The sequence below is a fragment of the Lytechinus pictus genome, chromosome 16, assembly GCF_037042905.1.
Source record: "Lytechinus pictus isolate F3 Inbred chromosome 16, Lp3.0, whole genome shotgun sequence".
In the NCBI taxonomy this organism is placed as follows: Eukaryota; Metazoa; Echinodermata; class Echinoidea; order Temnopleuroida; family Toxopneustidae; genus Lytechinus; species Lytechinus pictus.
The window spans coordinates 27,712,811-27,740,111 of record NC_087260.1 but is presented as its reverse complement, the minus strand read 5'-3'; the positions used below and the strand labels follow the sequence as shown (position 1 = coordinate 27,740,111).

The following is a 27,301-nucleotide window of genomic DNA, read 5'->3' as shown; positions in this document are numbered from 1 at the left end:
TTACCTGTACTCTAAATTAATATTCCTGAAAGAAAAATACCCTCTTTTTTTTCCAAGGTTGCAGGTAATTTTGCAGTGTAAAAGCAGATTACAAGAAGTTTCTCAACTTGACGAGTAGTTGGTCGCTGGCTCCTTTGGCTGCATACCTAGTGATTTGGAATCATGCTAATTAGACCATACTGTGGATGCTTTAAAACTTCAATAACTTACCCCTGAAAGTGTCTGCTTCTGGTTGATGCGAATGCAGAAAATAATTATCCTGTATATTTTAGCCTGAACAAGTTTTTATAATTTATTGGGTATTCTGGTGATTAAGTTGGTCTGAATACACCCAATGTACGATGTAATGCCTGGTTTTCTCAAGTACATTATGTACACTCTAGAAGAAATTCAGTGAAATTTATTACTCTCATTACTGTTTCATATATAGCCATTTTTGCAATGTCCTATCATGTCTGAATTTCTTTAAAACACGTACATGCTCAAAAATCACTCCTCCATAAAGTCTAGGGATGATTATTTCTTTTCTCTTTTTTATATTTTATATTTTCATTATTACCTCTCCATAAAGTCTAGACATTGCAAAGTCTATTCAATTGTCTTTTCTGTTTTGTGTTTTCATTGTTCCCAGTAAACTCATAAAAAAGTTTACTGGTATTTGTTAAAGATTAATTAATGTGCTTATCATTGATTTTTTTTCTTTCTTTTTAGTTTGGTGTGTATTTTAGTGCAATAGTAGCAGAGAAGCAGAAACTCAACACTTTTCAAGATACAGGAAAGAAAAGGCAGCCAATATCCAAAGACAACTTTGTTCTTGTAAGTATTATGAAAAGCCGAGTATTTGTAGGATTTCTTTCTACTTTTGTTTGTTTGTTAATTGCATTTTGTTCTGGGGGGAGGGGCTAGATACTCATTTGCTTGTGTACTTTCATTTTATCACTTCATTCTCAAATTATGTACTTCAATTTTGATGTATTGATTCAATTCATTTCATATTGTTTGTTTCTTTTTTATTCATTTATTTTTTTCTTTATTCCCCCTCCCCGTTGGGATCTGTCTGTGGGTGTGCGATTGTTCCAGTTATTTTGTTTTTAACTTCCTGTACATAGCTACTTTGTGATCAAGCCAATCACTTGAGCATGCCTGTGAAGGACATGTGTAATAAACTTGGAAGTTTGTTTAATTCCATTTCATCTCATTTCATTGGTCTTTCTTTTGCCATTTTGTGACTTTAGATTCTGAAACCAATACATGTGAGGGCTACATGTGCATGTATATATATATATTATCTGTGATTGAACCATGTGCTTACATGTAGTAAAGATTATTGAAGCTAGCCTGTGTAAAAATATTGTTCATTTTGACCAAGTGGAATTTGTGCAGTACCCTAGTAAAGTTTGATCAGTTTCTTTTAGAACCCAGCTTATATTGTCCTGTCCCATTTCCACAAATCATTATGTTTTTGTTTTTTTTGGGGGTACCATTTTAAGGACGTTCCACAGTTAAAGTGAAATCCATGTCATTTTCACCAAACTTTGCACATAGATACTTCAGAACCTTAATATTCGAAATATGCAAAAATTAACAGAGGTCCATGTGCTTGATTTTTTGCTATAGAGCTTCAAAGTTCACCCAAATTGATGTTCTTAAGAATTGCGCATTCAAAAGAATTTGGCATTTTTAGACCGCCCAAGATTACTACAATGAGTTTAAACCTCTATTACTCACTCCAGTCAAAATACATGAAAAAGTCATCAAATTTCGCAAGAGGGTTGATAATTGTGTCGTTAAATGGAGAATCTATTTATAGTGCTATTTGTTCGCAATTTTAAGTTTAACACCACTGTCAGTTCTTAAAAATGGCGTAAAAGATAACAAAATCCTAATCTAAAAAATGTAAAATTTCAGTAACAAACTACAAACGTACAATAAATGCTGCACTTTATTCAAAATCCATGTCATTTTCACCAAAATTTGCAGAGTTGTAGAGGAAGGTATACCTAAGAGGTACAAACATTAAAAAATAGGGGTTCATGTGCTTGTTTTTAAACTATCAGCATTTTTATTAGAGTAAATGTGAATTTTAAAACACCAAAAATGCGCCGAATGCTTAGTATCTATGTGAAGTAAAAATCAAAACCACTCTACCATTTATTCAAACTCGGGGTAATATTCGTGATTCTTGGCAGCACTACAGAGAAAAATATTTTGAAATCGTAAAGAATACTTTTTTGAATGGTCCATGGAATAATTCGATTTTTTAGCTTCATGAAATAACGTAGTTAAAGTGCAGAAGATGAGAAAAATCAGCTCATACCCGCAGCTAATTAATCACCTGTTCATCCATTGTGACGTCAGCGCGCAGAGTGTAAACTATGCGCAGATCATAATGCGCACAAACATAATTGAGGAACGTCCTTAAGCCAATATAACTCACTTCTTTACATGTCATAAATTGTGTAAATGGATTAATGTGTATGGCAAGTTCGGGTACTTGGGCTCATGTGGGTAACATAATACAATACTTTCTGTATCTGAACCATGGTTGCCTGTCGTTAAATAAAACATACATGTAGTAGTACGAGTACCAGGATAATTTTAGTGCACTTTTCGTAACCTACTTGAACCACTTTCAAATTAAATATATCATTTTAAACTTGAGATATTGGATTCTCCTTCAAAATTTGAAGAGGAGTCCACTCTTGTATCAAGTTACATGTAGCTTCTTTAGACAGCGCAAAAGACAATGCTTTCTCTTGATTTTTTTCTCTTTTTTTGCAAGGGGGAGGCTGTGAATATTGATTATAATAATAATATAATAATATAGGTATATTTACCCAGGGTTACCCAGGGTAGCCACTTCAGTTTCGAAAACTGTTCTACCAGCGGGCCCTGCTATTATCATTACCCCGGCCTTAGCTGAGCTGCCTAGGCGCTCAAGCATTCAAGGAATTTCTTCCTACCGGGTACCCATTCACCTCACCTGGGTTGAGTGCAGCACAATGTGGATGAGTTTCTTGCTGAAGTAAATTACGCCATGGCTGGGATTCGAACCCATGACCCTCTGTTTCAAAGTCAGAAGACTAATCCACTGGGCCACAAAGCTGAGAATATTACATGATGAAACTTTACTAGAAAAGAATTTGTTTAAGGAATACATTCATGGCTGTATGAAAAATTAGATCACAAAGACCTACATGTATAGTCAAATTGTTAAGGTGTGTGTGGGGGGGGGGGGTAAAATGCCTAATTAATATTTTTGGGTTTAAATCATCATGTTTATTTTTAGTAGCTTCATTTCATGCGTATGTAATTTCTTCAAATGTCATATCATAACTTTCTTATAAGTATTTGCATCTAATGTTGAAACCTACAATGTTTGTATGAGCCACCTGATATTTTTCATGACTTTTTGGTGTTGAGCAATCCATGGTCATTAACAGTGAGTCATTGACACATTATTTTATAATCAAGACACATATTAAATGCTAATGTTTTTTTCTAAGTGAAGCAATTTGTATTGTCACTGCTTTGATATTTTTCTCATAAATTAAAGAAATGAAAATTGTGTTTCATTTTTATTTTTTGTACATACAGTATGATTTGTTTTTGTTGTAATTTTATTTGTACTTCTTTTCTTCTCTAATTTTCAGGTACCTGCCAACAAATCAAAGGGTCAAGTATCATGGTTTCATGACCTCGCTGGGAATAAATCTCTCAATCAACTCACAAAGAAGGTAAGACACATCCACCCTCTCCCCCCAAAGAAAAATAAGGAAATGAATGAATGAATTGATGTTTTAAAGTACATGTAGGCCTACTCTAAATACTTGAAAATCTATTTGATGATATTTGAATATGTCATAAAAGTTATGTGTAATGTACATTTAATTGCAAGATGACTATATGCTAAGATAATAATCATAATCATAATTGATATTGTTTTTTGCTATGATAATATTACCATGCCTTCATATTCAGGTGCCAGTGTTCCATCGTAAAGATGATATCTTTGTGACTCTGTGTGAGAACAACATGCCAATGATTAGAGCAGCATGGTATCTAAAGATGATGGCTGCAAACCAAGCTGCTATCTCAGAAACTAAGATGAAGAAAAGACAACCTAATGATCCATCCCAAGGTATGTTCAGACAAATTTGGTTTATGCATTTTTTAATCCCTTGTTTGTTTAATACTTGTTTTAATCAGATTTTTTTATGGCTACATCTACCATAATTGTTGCCAGATGCATTTCCGATTCAGGTCGTCCTTCCAGCCATCCCGTTTTCATTTTCGCCACAGTTAAAGAACTTTTTAAAGGTTTGAATTCAAATTTAGTTAAAGTATTTACGAGTAACAATGACCTGAATAGCTCTTCAGGTCACAGAGATCATTGCATTTATAACTGAAAATGTCTTGTTCCTGGGGCAAGTGACGAACCATTTGAGGGTTGAATGTCAAATTTGGCCTACGTGTGCATTTGAACCAAGAATCGGTAGGTCAACTTGCAGTGTACAAAAGGGGCATGCTAGAACCAGAACAGATCATTTTAATGATGTCATGCCATGTAAAATCAACATTGTGTTATAAAGTTGGAGAACCTTTTAGTATGAGTGGGATCTTAATGCCAAGCATGCCTTTTTCAACATTTCTTGTTCGTTTTTTAATTTGTAGCACATTTTTTAACGACCAAAATTTCCCTGAATGAGTGATGAAAATATTTCAGGGGAAGCTAATTAGTAGTATGAAAATGTAGAAAAACTGTCTATGAGCTGTACATATTAATGCGTTTGTTTATGCTGTCAGGTAGCATGGCAGCAGGGTTCATATTTCAGAACATGTGTAGTATTAAAAAATAACAGTTCAGGTGATGCCGTTTGGTAGTTAGCTGTGGGCCATGTTGGTATTGTTTTCAGCATGTATATTGATTACTCTTGAAATGTGGTATACATGTATTGGCTTTGCATACTCCCATCTGTTTCTATTTTTAGTGGTTTTTTGTTGTTGTTTTGTTTCTTTGTTCAAGGGCATCCATGTTAGTGCCATCTGACTCTGTACTTGTGAAAAACAATGATCTCCCCTTCCCAGAATAGGATGTGATTATTGATTTTAGTAAAGGGCTAATTTCTTTTTGGTTATAGGGCTATTATTAACTAGTTTGGGCTAATTTTAATTGGGGGCTACTTTTTAGGGCACATAATACATAAGCACCTTATAAAGCAATAGGAGAAAACTTGTGTTTCATAAGCTCTTCTTCCTTTGTAACAGACTCCATTGTATGAAACATCATATGTGTAATATTTTGTATTGATTTTCATGTACCTTGGAATGTGTAGGTCTGTGTAGGCCACATTACTCTTCATCACTTGGATAATATTTTGGTTGTCAGTGCCACAAGGCTGTAATTGCCATACAAACATTCATTTAGACGTTAAAGTATTGGAAAATAACCTCTCCCATTTTACTTCAGTGTAACTCCCTGTTTAGACTGACAGGGACCATATAAATGTTCTTTTTCTTAGCTGAAGGAAAACAGTCTGGTTATTTTTTTTTCCAGTTTAATTGATGACAAGGAATGGCATTTTGTATTTTGCATTTGTTTAGGAGAGGGGAGAAGAAGGAAGGGAGGAAGGAGTAGAGGGGAAGTTAAGAGTTGGTGAAGGACCAGGAGGAAGGGGAAGAGAAGGATCAGGAGGGGTGTATTTTAAATAGGTTAAGAAGAGGATGAGAAGGAGAAGTAGGAGAGAGGTGGAGGAGGAAGTGCAAAAGAATGAGGTGTAGATGAGAAGGAGGAGTAGAAGAAGGCAAAGGTGTGGAAGGAGGAGGAGGAGGAATGGAGAAGGAGGGGTATAAAGACGCGGAGACGGCAGTAGCAACTAGTTTTATTGGAACAGTTCTATGTATTGCTGAATACATGTACGGTAAGGTCCCCTAAGTCTGTGCAGTACCCCTTGTCTGCGCACACGTGTATCTGCACTATTCTAATAAGGAAGGATACGCGACGATCACAAACTTTTCACATGCAATACATAGAAAAATATGCATTAAAAAGTCTGACTCAATGGTAGGAAAACAATGAATTTCGGGCATTTCATGTGACGGCCGCAAAATGCAGCCTTTCTCATCAAAATCCCCAAATAGTGTGTAAAGTCAGTGGGTGCATAGACATGGGCACCATCTTTTTGTTCAATCTGAAAATGATTGGCCGAAGGTTTTTCCAAGAAAATAATATATTTCTCTCAAAATTTTATGAGATATTTGGCACTTACTCATAAGAATATAAGGAACATTATCTTTGATTTTTTGTGAAATAAAAAATAAATGAATATTTTAAAATTAAATTGTTAGGTGTGCAGACATGCCCCCCACCCCTTCATACATATCTGTAAATTCTTATGTTTTTCTTCCATTTTAGACTGGTGTCTGATCATCACCAAGTTCTTGAAGAGCCAGCTCGACAAGATCGTAGAGTACAACAACACTGCCTCCCTCGTCTCTGCACAGCAGGCGGCGGCGTCGAACGCCAAGCAGTCGTCTTCGTCAGGCTCCTCCTTGCTTGGGGGCGGGATGGGCTCCATGGGGATGGGATCTGGCTCTATGGGAGGGAGTACTATCGAGCTGGAGAAGTGTGTCAAGCTGTGGCAGTACACGACAGAGTTGGCCAGATATCTCTATCAGGTATGATATCAAAGGCTACAGGGCCCCGTCTTACAAAGAGTTACAATTGATCCAATCGATTGTAACTCTATGGAAATCCAGGAGTGTCATGATTCTTTCTACAAGAAATTTACAAAATGTCCTTTGTAAACAAAGGCAAACACACAACATTTTCAAGTAAACAATGATTTTATGTAATATACATCATATCTAGAAAATATTTTGAACAGACATGCATTTTAATTGAGGGTGTTGCTGGCTTTCCATAGTTGAGGTTGATCAGATCAATCGCAACTCTATGTAAGACAGGGCCCAGATGTCATCATTATAAAGGCATTATATAAGCATAGCACTTGTTCATATGGCTTGTTAAAATATTTAAAACATCATGGGAAAAATTGTTTATTCTAAGATATTTGACGATCATAAGTAATAATGATACATACAATTATTACAGACTTCGTACTCAAATTTCAAAGAGGAATATAAAAAAAAGGATAGATAAGAGGAAGTACGAATGATGCAAATTCACCTAAGGAAAATATGCTAGTAAGCAACAAAGAATATGATCTACATGTAACTTGAATGCAAATTATTGATTTGTGGATAATTTTATTCAATATTGGTACTGTACAAAAGTAGTAAAATACTAGAATATACAATCCAATAGGAAATCGTAATTATATTTCATACAAATAACTTACATGTAGGTGAGGGTACGGTCATATATATTGGAAGAGATAGGTTTTTTAGGATATATTCAAGCCAAGACAAGCTTGATGGGGAAATTGAAATAAGATATAGCATTCTCTTTGTATGTAAATGAGATACAGAATGGCACAAATAATAATCATAAAAAGAAAAAAAAATGTGGTATATTGTAATTGTATTTGGCTACATGAAATGAGGTTTTCAAGGATTTCAAGGAATAAAAGAAAACCAGATAAATTTGGTTTTGGCATACATGTACTTGGCCAGATACATGTACATGTGGATGGATAGTATTTGGTTTAGCCAAAGTTTTTTCTTCATCTTACTATAGCATGTTGTTGGATGGGTAGAGGTGGTACATTTAATAATAATAATAATATAGGGTATTTATATTGCGCACATATCCACCTTGTTAGGTGCTCAAGGCGCTCCTATATTACCCGGCTAAGCTAGGCGTTCATAGCGCACACAGCTTTTTAAGGAATTACTTCCTACCGGTACCCATTCACCTCACCTGGGTTGAGTGCAGCACACTGTGGATCAGTTTTTTGCTGAAGGAAATTACGCCATGGCTGGGATTCGAACCCACGACCCTCTGTTTCAAAGTCCGAAGACTAATCCACTGGGCCACAACGCTCCACAGTACAAAGTAGTTTTATTTAAGTTTTTTTTTTTTTTTTTTTAGAATGCCATGTTTACATGTGCTGTGCGTGTACATGTACACCAGTATATTTTTTCAATTTTTTCAATTTTAGTTAGAAAATTTCCACTCGTTAATTTCATCCTTTGCCATTTTAAATTTGTCAGAAATAGACCTTGCCCCCCTCCGCCCTCTTTGCAGTTTGCACCATCCATGTAAAGTGGTGAAACGATAATGAGACACCTAAAATCAAATACATGTTAAATGAGGCTCTTTCATTAATGATGTATAATATGTGAAAGCATGCTATGTGAAGGTGGTGGATATAGGCTCTACATGTAAAAAAAAAATCCCACAATTTCTAATCATTTTGTTTGAGACCACCAAATATAAGTGCATTTTATAACATTTTGGAATCAGAAAATAATTTAAAAATTTACTCTGGTCTTTTTGAGAGACACATGCACTTCACACATGAATTATATGAATGTGACAACACACACATTTTTGGCATAAGATATCTCTCTTGTTTTGGGTCATACATGTAGCTTGGATATGAAGGTTTCTGAGAAAGTTATCCTCTCTAGTAGATTTGTCTAACTCCAATATTTTTCCTTAAAATATGAAAAGAACTTGAAAGCTCCATTTATGTTTTTTTGATTTTCCCACATCAGCAGTTTACCATAATGATGTGAAAATATATTAGCATTGGGCCTGATTAATGATTGTAATTATTTATGTCTCTGTATGACGTCCTCTAATTAGGTATTTTGGTGTAGTAGCTTGAGAATTTATTTTCTTTTTATTTTGTTGTTTTTTAGGAAGGGATGTTGGAATGCCATGACTATCTCTCCTGGCTTGTTGACACTTTGGAGAAGGTTAACACTAATGATGACAGTACTTTCAGATTCTTACTACCGTTTGTCGTCCAGGTAAGAGATTCTACATCCCTCCCACCCTCTCTCTCCTTCCTCCTCCTTTCCCCCTCCTGGTGCCAATGATGACATACATGTACACTTTATAGCACTCTCTGATGCCCACCCCTCCCTTCCGATATTTCCACCCCTCCCCCTCCTGAAATGTCTCTTTGTAGCTCTCTGATGTATATGCAATCATTAAATTGGTAGATTAAGTGTTCAAGTAAAAAAGGATAATACTTACGTTACTGAGATGGGGTACAACACATTTTAAAACTAATTTTAAAAACTTCCAAAATGATTAATGCTTGAAACAAAAAATCAAAATCTTTTAGTTGATAGTCATTTTCAGTTAGTCTAAATCATGAAATGGGATATACATTCCCATCTGTGTAGTAATATTGGGTTGTCGGTGTTGAATGCATCATAGTGATTACTATGAAAATAAATAAATAAATTGCATTAATTGAATTGAATATTCAAATGTATCATCCATGGTATTCATGTGTCTTTTTCTTTAGTATTTGGAGGAGTTTCTGAAGAGTCAGCTGCTCTCCCGTCGTCTTGCCTACGTCTGTGCTCGGCGTCTAACATCCATGTGCTCTGAATCTAGACCCCATTCACCACATCTCAATACATCTAGCAAGTAAGTCCTTTAAATTGACGTATTGTATATCACTGCTGAGGGAGACAAACGTCTGTTCTACAAAAAAAATATTACCCGATAACCATTGCTTCTTTAATTCCTCAAGTATTGGCATAATGTAGAGGGAAGAAATATCAATTTACTCAGAGCTTAAACATATATTATGGTAAATCTTGAATAAAGTTATAGCATTATCCATACCGTACATATTCTTGGTTTTGATGTTGATTTTCTTTATGCTTCAGCAACATCATTTTCAGGGCTATGTAATGATGTAGCATTGGTTTTAATAATTCATCTCTGCTTTAATATCCTAAGTGATAAAGTTTGTTTCTCAATGTTAAAGTTTTATATTTAGATATGAAATCAATGTCATGAATGCCATGAAAGAATGTTATACAAAAATTATAAGATGAGTGAATGTCTTAATAGGGACATTGATTTTCTGTTTGCAGATAAATCACGATGGACAATCCGTTTTTGGGTTCTTTCATGTGAAAAATGGAATCCATGTATTAGCTTTATTCATTTTCTATGTTTAAATGGAATTACCATTTCAGATCAATTTTAAAACGGTATTACAGGTTTTCAGAAACAGAAGACTATTTTCATAAAATGGAAAACCACTGTCCCTTAATACTGTTTTATATTACCCCTTCTGATCATCAGCGCCCAGATGCCATCCAACCCTCCGTCCCATTCCCAGCATGCCCTAGCCAGCATCCTGGCCGAGTTCCGCAGCTGTCCCCAGCATCACTCCATCATCCTAGGTCTTAGCTGCATTCTTCAGGCGGTCACGCTGCGCTGTCCCAGTGCCCTGGTGTGGATCAACCTAGGTGAGAGCAAGAACTACAGCGTGCCTGGGTCACCGTTGGACATCCTACCCTGCCCGCCGTCCCTACTGCCCCTTCCTGGTAGCATCTCCATACAGAATCATCAGGTGGGTTTGTGTCTCTTTGTATCAATGTATCTAATTGTCTCATGTCTGCATACATACAGTTTGACATTAATATAATGTATTTTCATAGAATGTAGGTATGTTTTGTTCTTGTCTGTTTGTCTCATATCTGCATACATACAGTTTGACATTAATATAATATATTTTCATAGAATGTAGGTATGTTTTGTTCTTGTCTGTTTGTCTCATATCTGCATACATACAGTTTGACATTAATATAATGTATTTTCATAAAATGTAGGTATGTTTGGTTCTTGTCTGTTTGTCTCATTGCATCACACTGGGTAGTATTCTGATAGCCATGGTTTAGTTAAACCTGGGTTAACTTTATTATTTTTATAAACCACAGTTTTATGGAGTGCTAGTTGTCAACTTATTCACCAGTGAAAATTATTCTTATCCTGCTGCAAAAATTTTCAAGAAATTAATCGAGTCCAGAATATGGAAGAGTATGATAATACAAAAAATATAATCTATTTGAATGAATTAATTGATACGTAATATATTACAAGAAAATAGAAGAAGTATTACGAAGCAAGCATTCCATAGGAGTGTGGTTTGAATTTTAGTAAAGATCAGGGTTAATCCTAGGTTTGATTATTAGAATACCACCCAGCATGTTTGGTCTGTACAGTTTGATTGTATCTAGGTAGGTTTGTTTCATGTCTGTTTGTCTCATTGTCTATGGGTATGTTTGCTTTGTGGCTCTTTGTCTCATTAATTGTAACTAGGTATGTTTGGTTTGTGTATGATTGTCTTACTCTATCACTGGATTGGAGTGAGAGTTTCTTCACGTCTTTGTCTACCCTTATACCTCTTTCCTTCCGGAAGGGGAGGGGGATGGGGGATGTTATCTGCCTGCTTAATGCCCATGCAAAATTGCTTCGTCAGTTTCTAAGTGGGGGTATCATTGCATTGCATTGTTTATTGGGATGATTGTTATTGGGCTGTTTTACAATTCAATATTTGTATGTTCTGTTTTTATGTGTATCTGTCTTTCTTTTTGGTTGTTTCTGTATTTATCTTTATGCTTCCTTGTCTGTATTTGCACTTCCATGAATGTCATTATCTTTCAAGAAATATCCCCTGAAAGAAAATAAGCTGGATAGATGATTTAATTAAAGTTTTGGAATCCATCTGATTTAGAAAGACATTGATCCGTAGATTAATAGTGAATTGTATGCATACTAATGAATGTAGGCTACCAAATGAAATGCAATTTACATCATTGAATAAATTTCCATAAATAACATATCACACATCTACCTTCTTCTTTTATAACCAGTCTGCATATTAAATTTATTCCTTCATCCCTCATGACTTTGACATTTAGGGGACATTTCATGAAACAAGTTGTCAATGATTTTCTCTGATTATCTGTTATAAGCTACTGAAATCCTTGTATCTGATTGGCTCATCTGAAAAGATGCTTCATGAAATTTTCCTTATCTTTCATAATCTTGGTTCACTCACCTCTCCATTTTGAGTGAAGAATCTGTTGTATTTAATATGATAATCCTGTATGATCAAGTGTGTCTTGCGAGGAATCTAAGATGCAATTTCCTGGGATTTGGTGGCAGATACATCACTGAATGTTTTGTTTTTATTATGAGAAAAAAGTAGAGATGGATGGAAAACTAGAAAAATCAAGGTGTCTATTTTGAGTTCATCTCAGAGCAAACGCTACCCATCCCCCTTTCCAGTGTGTGAGGCGATGGTGATATATATTTTTTTTAAATGAAGGGGAGAAATAGGTAAATGATAATGACTATAAAAAGTTTTTTTTTAAATATGTTGGTTGGAAGGTGTCTTCCACTGAATGTAAGAAACAATACTTCATGTGAAATTGGTAAGGAATTCTTGCAAAGACAACAAATATAAAGAAAATATTGAAGAAGTGTCTTAAATTACATAATGCATTTTCCTTGATTTACATGTATTTCATTATTAAAAAGGCAACTCCACCACCAAGCCAGTGAAGGTCTATGGCACATTTACAAAGAAGTAGAAACAGATGAAAAAAAAATAGCTCAGCCTCTATGTTTTTTTCTTGTAAATTGTTAATTCAACATGGACTATAGAATCTAGTATCAAAGGCTTGCTGGGGAGATTGAATAATGTGAAGACATCTCCCTTGCCACAATTGAAATATAAGATGGAAGACTTGGAATTTTTTTATTTGATAATTATTTATCTATTTCTCTGTATTTTCTGTAGATTCGTAGCAGCATTCGTCAGGCAGAAAACCAGATCAAGATGAGAAGCAGAAGGGCAGAGGTCAGGTGGTCCTCAGATAAATGCCAAGAATCCGCAGCTGGTAAGATGAAAAACAGAGCCAGATCAACCCCAAAGTGTTACTGTTATATTGTCAAAATGATTGGCCTGTAGGATCTTGATATTTCTTTTATTTTTTATAAGCTATGTTTTCTCTTGACTCATCAAACTGTCAATATATTTTCTTATTAATTTTTGTGTAACTTGTTTTGTTTTTTAATTATGTATGAGAATACTTGTGATGATGATTGAGGTATAAAATAAATGTTGAATCTTGTGTGTTGTTTGTGACTAGGACCCAGCCACATGAAAAGATAATGTGAACATTTAAAGTAACAGTATAAATTGTTTTCACTGATCGTCATAGACTTTATTGTATGATTACGTGCATCTTTTATGATACAGTGCCTATGCGCCATGAAACCAGCCAACAGTTACTGGAAATTAATTTCGTAGTTAAAGACTACATTTACCTCTGAGTAATTAGATTATCAGGTTTTTTAAAAATATATATATTTAAATACTATCAGCTAATCCTAACCCACTTCCCAAAGACAAGAATTGTAATTTTGATAAACTAGAAATTATGTTGGCCAATCTTGTTACCCATCCCATCTCTCACACATTTTGCTCAAAGATGACAAAAAGAAAATTGAAATTCATTGAAATTTTTAGAGTAACTGACGTACCCCACTTATTTGCATTCATATTTCATTCTTTTCATTTTCATGGAATAGTATTCATGCTAAAACCAAACTATGTTTTAGCTTTTAGAAGAGATCAGAATGAAAGAAATACCATCATTACAATATGATCTAAAATGTTTTTTCTTATCTGAAGAAATTAGGTCTGATAAAAGCTTTTTAACGTAGCATTCACTCAAGTCATATTTATTTGTACTTCATCTGGGCACATTTGCACTCCCATGAAATTGAGATAATTATTTTTTTGTTTTGTTCAGGTCACACGATATCAAGAGTACTGCAGACGTTAGAAGTGCTGGACGGACATTGTTTTGATCGCTGTGATGCTAGTAACTCAATAGATGCCCTCTACAACAAGATATTCCTGAATAATCAAAAACAGGACTCGCCAGAAGTATGTACATTATTCTGGAGGGGAAGGGGGGGGGATTCTCACTGGGGGGGGGGATGGGTGGGGGTAGTGGTAATGTACATTATTCTGGAGGGGGGGGGTCTCACTTTTGAGGGATGGATGGGTGGGGGTAGTGGTAATGTACATTATTCTGGAGGGGAGGGGGGTCCCACTTTTGAGGGATGGATGGGTGGGGGTAGTGGTAATGTACATTATATTGGAGGGGATGGGGGTCTCACTTTTGAGGGATGGATGGGTGGGGGTAGGGGTAATATGATATGAAAATACAATGTTTTGACTGTTCTGATGCTAGCACCTCTTAACTATTAAATATATATTTATCAAAGATGAAAATAATAGTCCGAATGACATTTAATAGTTTGCAGATGGGGTGGGGGTTTTGGTATTTTTTGAAAAAATGTTGGTATGGGGTAGTGGACAAACGTTCTCCACGCTGCCCTATCCTGAGCAAGCATGCACTTCTTTAAAACAAATTTGTTTAGCTTATTCATATATTTGAATGCTAAAATTGACCAGATTTTCATTAGAATGATATAATTCTTGTTTTCTATACAGCCTCTTCAGAGTGATGATCCTATAGTACTTCTCTTGTGCCAATGGGCAGTGTGTCCAGAATGGACTCGTGAACACAGAGCTCTTGATTTTCATCAGAATGTTTTATTTTTGTCCGCCTTGAGCATCTCTTACAAGATGGATATGGTGCGTAATAAATTGTATTTATTATGCTCATTATTATTTTTGTTTGTTTTTCTCTACAGCCTTTGCAGAATGATGATCCTATAGTGCTTCTGCTGTGCCAATGGGCTGTGTGTCCAGAAAGAACGAGTGAACATAGAGCACTTGTTGTAGCCCAGCTCCTAGAGAAATACGTCATCGACATGGAAACAGAGGTGAGTAGGACTGGAGCAACGGTTGACAGAAACAATCTTCAGACTTTCAACCTGTTGACCTACTGAATTCCATGATTCTGATATACTTAGTATACTGACTGCTTGATTCCACTAGGCAATGCAATTGCTTTCCTAAATTGGAGCTAAATCATCCTTGCTTTTCGAACAGAAAAATTAGGAGATCTTATGTGTTTATACTTCAGATAAATGGAAAATTTAGAGAGCATTCATATTCTCTGAATTAGATAAGTGTCCATTAATAAGAAGGAATGGTAGAATATCATTTTCAAGAGGTCAATTTATATTTCATAAACTCATTAACTATATACAGTACTACATTTTATATTATTAAAAAGGGGCCACCATTTTATTGTGATAAAATACTCAGTGGAAGCATTTAAAGTAAGCCAAGCATGCCATGAGTGTGAATAAGCATTAATCATAAAAGTAAAACATGATCCCATCTCCTTGTAGAAAATGGCTGAAACAGAAGGAATGGAAGACAAAGAGATGGCACCAATCTCCCCCATGCCTGCTGCATCAACAACCCCAGTGTTTCAAGTTCTACTTCAACATTTCCTGGATGTCAGAGCCCCTGTGATTGGTGAGTCTTGATACGGCTCTTTGAAATGTCCATGATTATTATTTGTGAAACCAGCTCCCTGCTGTGATACACTCCTGGCAATCTATCGATTCTGATAAGTCTTCCCGGGAAACATTTCAGCCAATGATATAGGCCATGAAGAAAGCTGCCAAACAGTTCAACCTTTTCATATTTTGTTCAATTTACAGTGACAATAACACATGACAGTTTTTCTTTAATAATGAAATATGATTTTCCCCTAAATAAAATTCTTCAATGATATATGTACATTCCATGAAGTGTATGATTTTATGAATTGATTCAAGTTTTACAAATTAATAACCTCAATGAAGAATTCACTCCAACTCTGAATCATAAAGACAGCATTCCTTTTCATAAAGCTGGTCATTTGTTATATACAATTTTACCCTTGACTGGTTACCCTTTCATTTGCAAAATGAGATTCCCTCCTTTTCCCCCTGTTTTAACATAATGGGAGTGCATTTCTTAAAACCTGAATCAAATTGGAAAGATATTGAATTTTCCATTCAGATACTTAATTACAGTTGGAATGTCAATCTACAAAGATTAGATTCAACTTCATCTGATGGAAATAAAAATGAATAAGAATCTCATTTAGCAGCAAAGAGAGAAACAACGGGAGAACATTTTGATCAACATTTGTTGTCTGGTCAGATCTGACAAATTTTCTTGAATTTGATTGGGTGGGAAGCACTGTGGATATGGTAACTGACAAGTAAAATAGGATACAACCTCGGACAAGTCCTTCTATGAAATGTCCCCAGGGTACATAAATTGTGCATAACTTACAGATTTTATTAAATGGCCCATGCACTTATTTCTTCTGCAATCTCAAACTCTCTACAGATGACAATTCATCGGCTGATGACAAGAAGGCCTTTGCCAACCTAATCCTACTCTTTGGTGAACTGATCCGGTGTGAGGTATTCTCCCATGATTCCTACATGTGTACCCTGATCTCCAGGGGTGACCTGACTACCACCCCTGTCCCTCAGACAGGGGCATTCATAGGGGGTCCAGGGAGCCAGAGGAACGATGGAGGTGCAGGTGTTAAGAGTGAGGTGAGTTTGTGGAATGCTTTGTAATTGGTTTAGATTATGTCCAGAAATAATGTTTTCATAAGTGTGAATTCGGTGATGATGATGGTAATGGATTTTGGTGTTGGTAATGGTGGTGGCATTGGTGGTAGTGGTGATGATGACGATGGTTGATGATGATGATGGTGATGATGATGATGATGATGATGGTGATGGTGATGGTGATGGTGATGGTGATGGTGATGATGATGGTGATGATGGTGTTGGTGATGATGATGAAGATGATGATTATTGTGATTACATTGGTGATGAAGATGATTATAATGACGATGGTGATATCAGCGGTTGGTCAAGATATTTATGGTGATAAAAGATGACTGTGACAATGATTTTGATATTGATGAAAAGGTTTGTTTACCCGATTACTTTGTTTTCACCTCAAAGAATTTCCTACAAATGATTAAAATTATCAAACGTAATTTTTGTTTTGATAGGCCAAGAATGATGGAGAAGAGAAGCAGGATTCCTCTGACAATGAGGACTATGGTTACCTTGACGACAAACCCCCTCCTGCCCCTGCCCCACCCCCTCGCAAGGAGTCTTCCTCCTTTCAAGAAAAATTCCTCGAGTCCATCCAATCAAAATCCGACTCCCAGTCGGACATCTCCGATGACGAGAAAGACAGTCCGATGGACGGCGACAAGAGCGACGAGGAGAAGAAATCGGACATGGATTACAGGTCTCCATCTCCGGAAGCACCTCGCGTCAATCGCCATCAGCTCTACGTGAAGCACTTCCCCATCTCAACCGAGGATGGCTCCGTGTACCATGAGAGTAACCAACGATCGGTGCTCCTCTACGGCTTTGGTCGCGCCCGCATGGAAGCCAGGCAACAGGTCAAACATGTCCAGAAAGACTTACTGAAGATCCTCACCCAAGGAGGTGGTAAAGGTGAAGGGTCAAAGGGCAAGAAGGTGTCCAAGTCCGACGAACCGATGATCAACAAGGAGGAGGCGATGCAGAGGTTTCTTGCGCTGTGTTACTTTGATCAGCACATGGTGACGGGGTCTTGTGCAAACGGGGTCTTGGATCAGGTTCAGTCATTCAGTATGGGCAATAGGGACACACCACCCACCTTTGACCAGGTTACACTCGTGTTTGAACTCTTTGAGAATGCACTCAACATCAATGGCTTGCTGGAATTCGCTGTCAAGGTTTGTTGTTTCTGTAGAGTCCTTCAAAATCTGTTTAAATAACGTATTTCTTGAGTTTGATATATGATGCATTATCATGTATACACTGTAAGTAAATCATTGGCAATGCCATCAAAAAATTGTAAAGTCAGTTCTCTGGTATATGTAAAACTAATACCCTGACTTCAGTTATTTTAGACCATACTTGATAGAAAATGTACAGTAACAAAATTGTTTTCCCCCTTGTCTTTAATTAATAAATATCAGTTCTCTTCTTTCTTCAAAGTTTCATATTTGTCAAAAGCTTAATATGATCTTATCAGTGAATGCAAGGCATTTAAATTTCCAGATGTGTTCTTTAGTCATTCAATATTTCATAGAATTGCAATGAAAGCAAAATCCATCCATACAGCTCTTAAATTTACTTCAGAGTGTTTGCCAAATAAATGATGAGAAAAATATACATGTATTAAGGCATCTTCGGGCAGAATCTAACTCATATCTTTATTATTTTTTTGGCCAATATATTGAAATTGTCTTGCATGAATTTTTTCTCTGTATATTTGATTTTGTGTATTTTCAGATGTTATCTCACATGAGTCGTGTTGAGCATGAGTTGATGAGAAGGAAATCACCGCAGAGTGGGACATACTGCACCAATCTCTGTTTGACCATAGTAGCAGTGCTCCGTCGTTTCCAGGCATGCTTGCTGGTGTTTCCAGAACAGACGGCAACGGTCTTTGAGCTGTAAGTTGCTACATCATAACTACTCTAAAGTTTAAAAGTAACTGTACCTGCAAAATAAACTTGATTTCTTAACCCTAAATAGACTAGGCTATGCCTAAGAAGACTGGGGGGGGGGGGGGGGCTGATTCAGCCCCCCTTATGATCTCGGCCGTTGATCGCGACGAAAATTGGCACGCGCATTACCCATGGCATTATCTACAAAACTATAATATCAAATTCTGCGAAAAATCTCATTGCTCATTAATTATGCTAATTTATGCGTAAAATTATAAGTTTGATTTAATTAATAAAATAATGCCCCTAAAATGCTAATTTTTGTTTCACATACTCTAGATAGGCATCTGATCAAATTTATTTTTCAATAATTTCAACATCACATTTATTTTCTTATGTATTCTATTGTTTTCTAAATTTCTTATGTATTTCTTTGTTTTTTGACTTTTTGTTTTTTATTGTTTTTTCAATGGAAATTGTCGGGGACTTTATTTTGACCATAAAAAAGATAAAATTTATTTTAAGCAGTAAAAGGAAAAATAATGATACATTTATGAATTTTGGCTAAAAACACTAGTTGCATTGGATTTGTACACAAATTCACGTTTTTGAGTAATTTTGGGTCTGCATGCACTTACAAAACGTTGCATAATTTTGGAACCGCATACCCGGGGGTCACAATTTTGGTCTCAAAAGTTGCGCGAGACTTGAAAGTAAAAAGCCAGCGAGCGACGCGGTCAAAAAATTTCAAGCGGCAGATTTATTGCGAAAAAAGGTTAACACTTCTTGCTCAACCACTTGTTACTTCCCTGTCGTTCACAGATGGCATTGGTCTTTGACCTGTATTAAGTTGCCTCATCATTTTTTTTTTTGAGTAATATTTATTTTCTTCCTCTTTCAAATCAATAGGTTTACAATCATAATTACATCATAATTCGGTGGATTCACAATACCCCCCCATCATACGTGTAATTCGGTGGATTCACAATACAGTGAATACAGCGGGGTGTAGTGGACAGGCAAACTTCGGAGTCGACTTCGGGCACAGGCAGCGCACAGTGCGCTAGTGTCTGTAATGTGACTGTAATGCTTCAAACATGAAAACCATATGGCAAATGCGGAGGAAGAATTCACCAAAAACGGTCTAAATTTCGCAAATAAATATGTGGCGAATTTCTCTCCCAACTCTTGGACCCTTGTAAAAAGCTTGATTTTATGCAAGCCGGCTGAACCTTGTCAGCCAGTGCAGCATATCGCATACATGCACTAGCACGTGCAAACAACAGATGTCGACTTTTTCCCATAAGGCATTGCAAATTTCGGCCTGTCTGCTGCAAACAATAGGTGGCACACAGTATTGTGAATCCACCGAATTGGGAAAGTGTATTTTCTGATTATCTGTGTCTGCAAATTGTAGAGATCATTTCCATCGTCTTAATAATAAGTGGCTACTTGTACATATATAACACACAGGTCCACCTTTCAGTGCTCTTAACACTTACAGAAAGTAAAATATACACATGAACAATAATTAAAAAAAAAAAAAATAGAAATGTAAATTCTGAAGTCATCATGCTGTTCCATAGTGTAATACAATACAATAAGAGTTGACTCTATTATGTGAATTGTATTTGGCAGATTGTGTGGTGTGGTCAAACATGTGAGTAATGTAACCAACTGTACTTCGGCTGAGCGCTGTATCCTGGCTTATCTCTATGACCTCTACACTTCCTGTAGTCATCTTAAGGTGAGTTTTATGTATTCTTCTCCAGGGTTCCCAGTCCATCAGGGAAATCAGGGAAAATTAATTTACTTTTTTCCAGTCAGTGAAAAATCAGGGAATTTGATATAAAATACCTCAAATCAGGGGAAAATGCCTCAAATTAGGGGAAAAAACAGGGAAATTTGATCATCCAAAAGTCGAAAGCACGGTAGTCAGTCAGACTCTGGTATATGTTGTTGCATATCAAAACAACATCCATTGAATGACTGGTTATGGTGGTACTACTAGTAATTAGTTTTACATTATTGTTTTTATACTGAAAATACATGTAATTCACTGCAACAACTTAGAAAACATTCAAAACTGGGGATGGGTTTAAATAATTATCAGGAAATTTTTTTAATTTATCAGGGAATTTTGTTTTTTGAAAAGCTGGGAACCCTCTTCTCACAGTCAAGTGTCACCCCCACACACACACACGATGCTGCTGGACTTTTAGGAATTAGAGCAATGTTTAACCCTTCAAGCAGCCATCCCTATTTCGGTTTAATGTTGGCCTGTAATCATACATGCAGCACTTACAAACATTTGAATTAAGTGCTATATAAATGGTGCATGTTAATTATTTTCATTATTGTCATCCGAAAAACGAAATGAATTACCTGGTAAACAAAAGGGAAAAAAAACAAAGAAAGAGAAATTTTAAAAAGGAAATTCTAAAATAAGGGGGAAAATATCTTTGCAATCATTGTCTAGTCTTCAATAAGCTTTTCTGCTTGGAAAATTGGAAATTGGAAAATTTAGTTATAAGTGATTTATTCCATGGTTATGCTTGATTGCTGAGTTTTGTTCACTAAGCCCGCATGGGATAGATTCATATCAATATACTGAATTTAATGTTTGTCTCTCTTTGCTTCAGTCCAAGTTCTCAGACTTGTTTAGCAGTGTCGCCAACAAGGTGAAGCAGGCTCTCTATACTAGCATCACACCCTCTGAATCAAACTCACGATGGAACCAAGACTTCATGCAGGAGTACATTGATAATCCTAGGTAAGGAAGAGGAGGAGGAGGAGGATGATGATGATGTTCATGATGATGGTGATCATGATGATGGTGATGATGGTGATGATGATGATGATGATGATGATGATGATGAAAATGGTATTGATGATGATGATGATGTTTATGATGATCATGATGATCATGGTGGTGATGATGGCTGGTGATGTTGGTGATGGTGAATGTGGTATTGAAATGGTTTTTATTTTAACAAGTATAATGATGAAACATTTTTATTTCCTTTGCGATCGGTACACGTATGTGCTGTCTTTTCTCAGCTTTCCTCAGAACAGTTGCCATATCCAGATCGCTTCGAAACAAAAGCATCCTGTTAATTTCACCAAAAGTGATGATTATTTTTTTTGTTGTTGCAGGGGTCGTGAATTCAAGCAATCATCTTTGGGTCGTCAGCTGAATGATAATCCAGGAGATAGATATAGCTTTGTGTGCAATGCCCTTCTTGCCATTTGCAATGCAGATCCTGAGAAGTAAGTCAAACAAAAATACTTTCAAATAGAATACATGATACAGTAGTTATATTGGGTGCGTCGTGGTCTAGTGGTTCTCACTTTGCCTTTGAAACAGAGGGTCGTGGGTTCAAATCCCAGCCATGGCGTGTTTTCCTTCAGCGAGAAATTTATCCACACTGTGCTGCACTCGACCCAGGTGAGGCGAATGGGTACCCGGCAGGAGTAATTCCTTGCATGCACTGAGCACCGGTGATGGTACATGTAGCTCGAGCTAAAGCCGGGGTAATAATAGCAGCGCTTTGTATCCTCAGGCAAAAAGCGCTTTATAAATCCAGCTATTATTATTATTATTATTATTATTGAAATACTCCGACATTGATACTTGAGTATACAATATTGACAGGTTTCAAAGGATACTTAAAAGGTTTTTTAACAAGTATCTTCTGTCATTGTGGAATTCATGTACCATAGCTTGATTCACAATAAATTCTTTCCTGGTATTGTTTGGTTGATTTCGTGCTAAATTGATTCTGGCGGAATGATTATGACAATTGTTTTAAGATATTTTCTATAAATCTAGATTTGCATAATTGTATAGGCGTTACCCAAGACTCATAGCCTCTTATTAGCTTTTCCTGTAGAAAGGTATGAAATGGAGGAAACTATTTATCACGATTGTTAATTTTAATTGTACAAATGTGTAAAATTGCAACATTAGCGTGCCTAGGGTTGATGTGAACAATTTTACAATTGATTATACATAATGATAAATGCAGTCGATTGTAAAACTCAGACTTACAATCAATCACGGTGCTTTGTATCGTGAGGACCTAGTCAATTAATACTCTTCCAACTAATCTATTTCACCTTAGTTTCAGGGGGGAAAATATTACACCGGGGCTGGGGTGATTTAGCCCCAAAATGCTCAAAAGAGCACTGGAAACTAAGAAAAATTGAGCACTGGAAATCCCCATCCATCGCAATGTGAAAGCTCACCCGATGTTGCAGATTTAGGCAGTAAGTTGTGATAAGTAGCCCCCGAAAATAAAAACATATTTTGTTTTGCCTGCTTGGTTTGAATTCCAGATTGAACAATCTCTCTATCATGTGTGCTGAATTGACCGCTAGCTGTACGACGCTGAGCTCTGAATGGCTTGGGGTACTCAAGGCCCTCTGTTGTTCATCTATACACAGCTGTGGGTTCAACGACCTTCTCTGCAATGTCGATGTAAGTTCCATGTATTCTTACCATAGAATAGAATGCGCCATATATTTTGGGGGCAAAGCCACATATTGAGAAAAATAATTAACGGAAATGGCACAACAGATCTCCAATGCCAATGAGGATGGGCACCCACGGCCATGGCCTGCGATGGCCTTGCATGAATTTAAGCCCTATTGAGACTATTATTGATGCAGTACATGAATGGTATAATAATGCATTATGCCCATGCTATGTAGTTGTTGCTGTTTTTTTCCCCCACAGAATAAACTGTTTCTTCTCTGCATTGCAAGGTCATTATTAAAACTATTCAAATTCCCAAAATATCTTTATGTATTGACATCTTGGGCCCATTTCATAAAGGACTTGCAACTGTTGAAACTTTGCCATTATGACAACTACCATGGAAACCTTGATTATGATTGGCTGCTGAGCCCTGTTACCATGGTAGTTGCCATAATGGCAAAGTTACAACAGTTGCAAGTCCTCTGTGAAACAGGCCCCTGGAGAGTATTTCATGAAACAAATAGTGAGTGATTTTCATCGACAAATATGCTATCAACCAATCAAATGCAGGCATTTTGGTAGTTTATAGCAAAAGTCTATGAAAATCACTGACTTTCTGTTTCATGAAACACTGCCCTGAATTATGTAGTTATGATATATTTGAGGAAATTTTAAGAAGCAGAGGTTTATTGCCACAAGTATTAAGCATTGTATATATATATATCTATATATTTTATTACTTGCCAATGATTCCTGTGAAATTTCAGTCCCACAATATTTTTATTCTTTGTTGCATTTTTTATATGATGTTAATTCCACCCATATCAGCTTTAGACTGCCATGTGGATTTGAATAAATACCTATTCAAATTCAAATTCAATATTTTTGTCTTATTTCAGGTGAGTGATCTTTCAATCCATGACAATATTGCAGTCTTCACCGCCATCTTGATTGCCAGACATTGCTTCTCGCTGGAGGATGTGGTAGATCACGTTGCTCTTGCTTCCCTTATTGCTGCCAACCCTGGCATCTCTGGTAAGTTGCATTGTCAGAGGAAGTTATTATATATTGGATTGTATTGCCTATATTAATTCGGTCATGTACCCAAAGTTGTAAGAGAAGTAGTAGTGGTGGCAGTAGTTATGGAGGTGATAGTAGTAGTAGTAGCAGTAGTAGCAGCAGCATGTGGCTCTGTCAACAGTGGGGGCTGAAAATCCCCACAATCACCCTTAACCCCCTCCTTCAAATTCAGTACATTCTTCATTCACAGTCCAACCAACCCTCCTACTCCCCTCCATCACTTCTTCCTTCCATTACCTTCTTGGTCACTCCTACCTTCCCAAACTGCCCACCTCAAAATTAAAAATCCTTGTTTTAAGATACCAATTCTTGATTTAGACCATTGTGATGCTAGATTGATTTTGGTATTTGGAGGCAAGAAAGGTAAAGAAATATTTTTGCTGAAATGCACACCTTCTTATCACACCTTCTTATATATATTTTTTTTCTTATCACCGGCATACGCATACTCAGTTTTTCCTATAATTTATTCATCTCAGGTGCATCCATAGCTGATCCCGATGCCGAACCGGGAGCAAGGCTGATGTGCCACCTGCTCCTCTGCCTCTTCTGCACCTCTCAAGAGACTCCCACCCTGCCCTCCACCGGCTCCTCAAGCACCAGTGGGGGTAATAACCCCAATCCCGCCCCTGGAGAAGGGGGACGAGGCGGTGGTAGTGGTGGAGCTGGTGGTGGTGGAGCGGTTAGGTTCATCAAGACGACCTGTGATCGTCATATGCTGGACTCTGCTCATAGCAGCATCACTGTTGATGCTTTGGTTGGTGTCTTGAAGGCCATTCTTCTGCTGGGTAAGTCATCCTACCTTGCCTTGACTTTTATTCATGTTCATGTTAATTGAAGGCTCCCATCTCAAGGCTCAGATCTTAAATACATGTGCTTGTCTTATGAACAGAGATAATGAGTAGTGGCTTCAATATAAATCATGATTGTCACCATATCACCATACATATATATATGGTCAATCAAGATCTGTTACATAAACTTTTTGTGCAATTGTGAAATCATAGCTGAAAATTTGTCATGTTAATGATCGCTAGCACAGAAAAGCACATGTGGGACAGTGTATTATTATTTTTGCTTTGAAAAAAAAAACAATTGGCTTGAATGCCATGCCTATTTCCTCATTTCTCATCAGTTACACATTTTGTATCGAAATCATTTAGCACATTTGTTTTTTTTCATGTACACTACATTGTAACACCTGGGTGCTAATTCCAATGGATTCTATTTGAACTTATTTTGAGTTTATAACCACAAGTGATCTTCATGTTTGAATGATGTATATTTACCAATGTTTCCTCTAACAGGTGATGCTGCTGTTGGAGGAGGAGGCTCCTCCTCAAGCCTCTTCGGCTCCTTCGATGACTTTGGAGGGAGAGAAGGCCGAGAAGGGGGCAACCAGGAGGAGGGGTTCGGCCAGGGTACCAAGTCCTCTGGTAACATGTCGACAGCCAGTCTGAGTAACTATGCCAAGTACACCCTGAAGACAATCTGCAGTCAGAACTGGGTCAGGGAAACATTCCTCAAGGATCAAGAGAATCTATGGACCAATGAAGTACTCCTGGATCAGTATCTATCACATAAACAGGTATGATAAAAGAAAAAATCCACTTTTATGTACATGTAGCTCTTAATGCATGAGATCTGTGATACAAACAGGTAATAATAATATTCAAACCTTAAGGCTTTTCTGTGATCGCTCAAATTTTATTAATAAATCTTGAAGGCTCTACCATACTCAGTGCACTTTTTTGTTGATCGATTGTATCTAACAGTCTTAGGGGGTTTTGCAAGAAAGTGTTTTCAATCAATTGCAAATATTGTATGGCAAAATATGAAATTAGCTGTAGCAACTCAATTTACTTACCTAATTTCAAGAAGCAGATTAGCAATCAATCCTGAATTTGCAATTAATTGCAAGACATGTGATTGATTTAGGAACCAAAAGTAGACTTGGAATTGATTGCAAGTTTCTTGCAACACCCCATTAGAGTGATATTGCATTCGTCTCATTATATTTTGTGTTTATTTGTAGATCCACTACCTTCTTCAGTTGATTTGCTACCCGAGTGGGACATCAACCATTGGAGATGGAGGCTCAGACGCTGATCAGAAGACTATTATCACCCGCATACTAAAGGTATCTTCTTCTCTTTTTTTCAATTTCATCTTTTTGCACCAGATTGTCAATACATTTTGCTCTTTGCAAAGTACAAATTTATGTCATTCTCATCTAAGGACAGAAGTGCTCTCGGAAAAGATGCATTCCTTCCCTCCCGCAGTTATGACTTAGTCAGTCAGTAGTTCATTGTGTAAAATCTGGTTCTATGCCAATTGAATAACGGAGGCTGGAAATCTCCCACATGAGCAGCAATCACTTCTTCCCCTTCCCTCCACTTTGCACAATTCTATGTATCCTCTATCCTCAATCCAACCCTTCTACTCTCCTTCTCCACTTGCTTCTTCCATTCACTAGTAAATAAAAATCTTAATTTGTCATTTTCACCATACACTTACAATCTTGGAATTCCAGCTGATACTCAAAACTGTGTCCCTTGTCATTGGAGAACAACTCTCTGCCAGAGAGTCTAGCCAAAATCAATTAGTGAATACAAATCATATTCATTCTTTTCATTTTTAATTTCACCCTGCCTTTAGAATTTGAACCAGTGGACCTTACGGGTCTCTTGGTTGGAGCTCCAGCTGATGCTCAAACAGTGTCCCTCTGCCTCAGAGAACAACTCTCTGCTTGAGAACATCGCCAAAGCAACCATCGAGGTTTTCCAGTTGACCCCAGAGGATGAACAGAGCTCTAGTAAAGGTGGATCAAGCAGCGGTGGTGGTAGTAGTAGCAGGCGCAGCTCAGGAGCTAACCAGAAAGGGAATCAGGACTCAAAGTAAGTTGACAGCATTCTCATTTGAAACTGAATTGTTATGTTACTAGTGAAGGTGGCTGTGGATCTGACATACTTAGCTTTTAGCGGTCTTTCCATTTGTCTTCTTTAGTTTAGTTTCAGAGAAGTGTGATTTCTTTTCTTTGGATATCAGTAATATGAGATGTAACACAACAAGATATGGAATACTAGTACATGTACTGTATATCAACATTAAATTCAGGAGAGATTAATTGCCATTGCTATTTTTTAAACTATGTATTTCCTGATATAAGCCATGGAAATGATGTACAGAAAGAAGGTGTCCTACAATTACAATGATTCAGTTGACTTCTTACCTTTTCTGCCTTTGAGTTCGATGTTTACCTGTTACTTTCTCTATCGTTGACCTGCCTCAAAGGTTAGACAAATGGATAGGTCTATTAACATCCAGCAGACTTCT

The 27,301-nt window shown here is 36.8% G+C and overlaps 1 protein-coding gene across 3 annotated transcripts in view; it reads left to right on the top strand.

The window, feature by feature from the left end:
* Positions 1-715: 715 nt before the first annotated feature.
* The window catches only part of LOC129279277 (mediator of RNA polymerase II transcription subunit 12-like protein), a 52,820-nt gene continuing 26,234 nt past the window's right edge, over positions 716-27,301 (top strand). For all 3 annotated transcript variants that reach the window (XM_064111676.1, XM_064111675.1, XM_064111677.1), the window contains exons 1-23: positions 716-816; positions 3,654-3,737; positions 3,982-4,141; positions 6,416-6,678; positions 8,830-8,940; positions 9,447-9,571; positions 10,241-10,511; positions 12,747-12,846; positions 13,765-13,901; positions 14,678-14,809; positions 15,284-15,413; positions 16,281-16,495; positions 16,966-17,685; positions 18,248-18,411; positions 20,044-20,152; positions 21,048-21,178; positions 21,562-21,675; positions 22,744-22,885; positions 23,785-23,920; positions 24,445-24,753; positions 25,273-25,553; positions 26,001-26,105; positions 26,624-26,862. In XM_064111676.1, the coding sequence (XP_063967746.1) occupies positions 4,036-4,141; positions 6,416-6,678; positions 8,830-8,940; positions 9,447-9,571; positions 10,241-10,511; positions 12,747-12,846; positions 13,765-13,901; positions 14,678-14,809; positions 15,284-15,413; positions 16,281-16,495; positions 16,966-17,685; positions 18,248-18,411; positions 20,044-20,152; positions 21,048-21,178; positions 21,562-21,675; positions 22,744-22,885; positions 23,785-23,920; positions 24,445-24,753; positions 25,273-25,553; positions 26,001-26,105; positions 26,624-26,862 (4,040 nt within the window). In that variant the 5' untranslated portion in view covers positions 716-816; positions 3,654-3,737; positions 3,982-4,035. The remainder of the gene's footprint in view (positions 817-3,653; positions 3,738-3,981; positions 4,142-6,415; positions 6,679-8,829; positions 8,941-9,446; positions 9,572-10,240; positions 10,512-12,746; positions 12,847-13,764; positions 13,902-14,677; positions 14,810-15,283; positions 15,414-16,280; positions 16,496-16,965; positions 17,686-18,247; positions 18,412-20,043; positions 20,153-21,047; positions 21,179-21,561; positions 21,676-22,743; positions 22,886-23,784; positions 23,921-24,444; positions 24,754-25,272; positions 25,554-26,000; positions 26,106-26,623; positions 26,863-27,301) is intronic.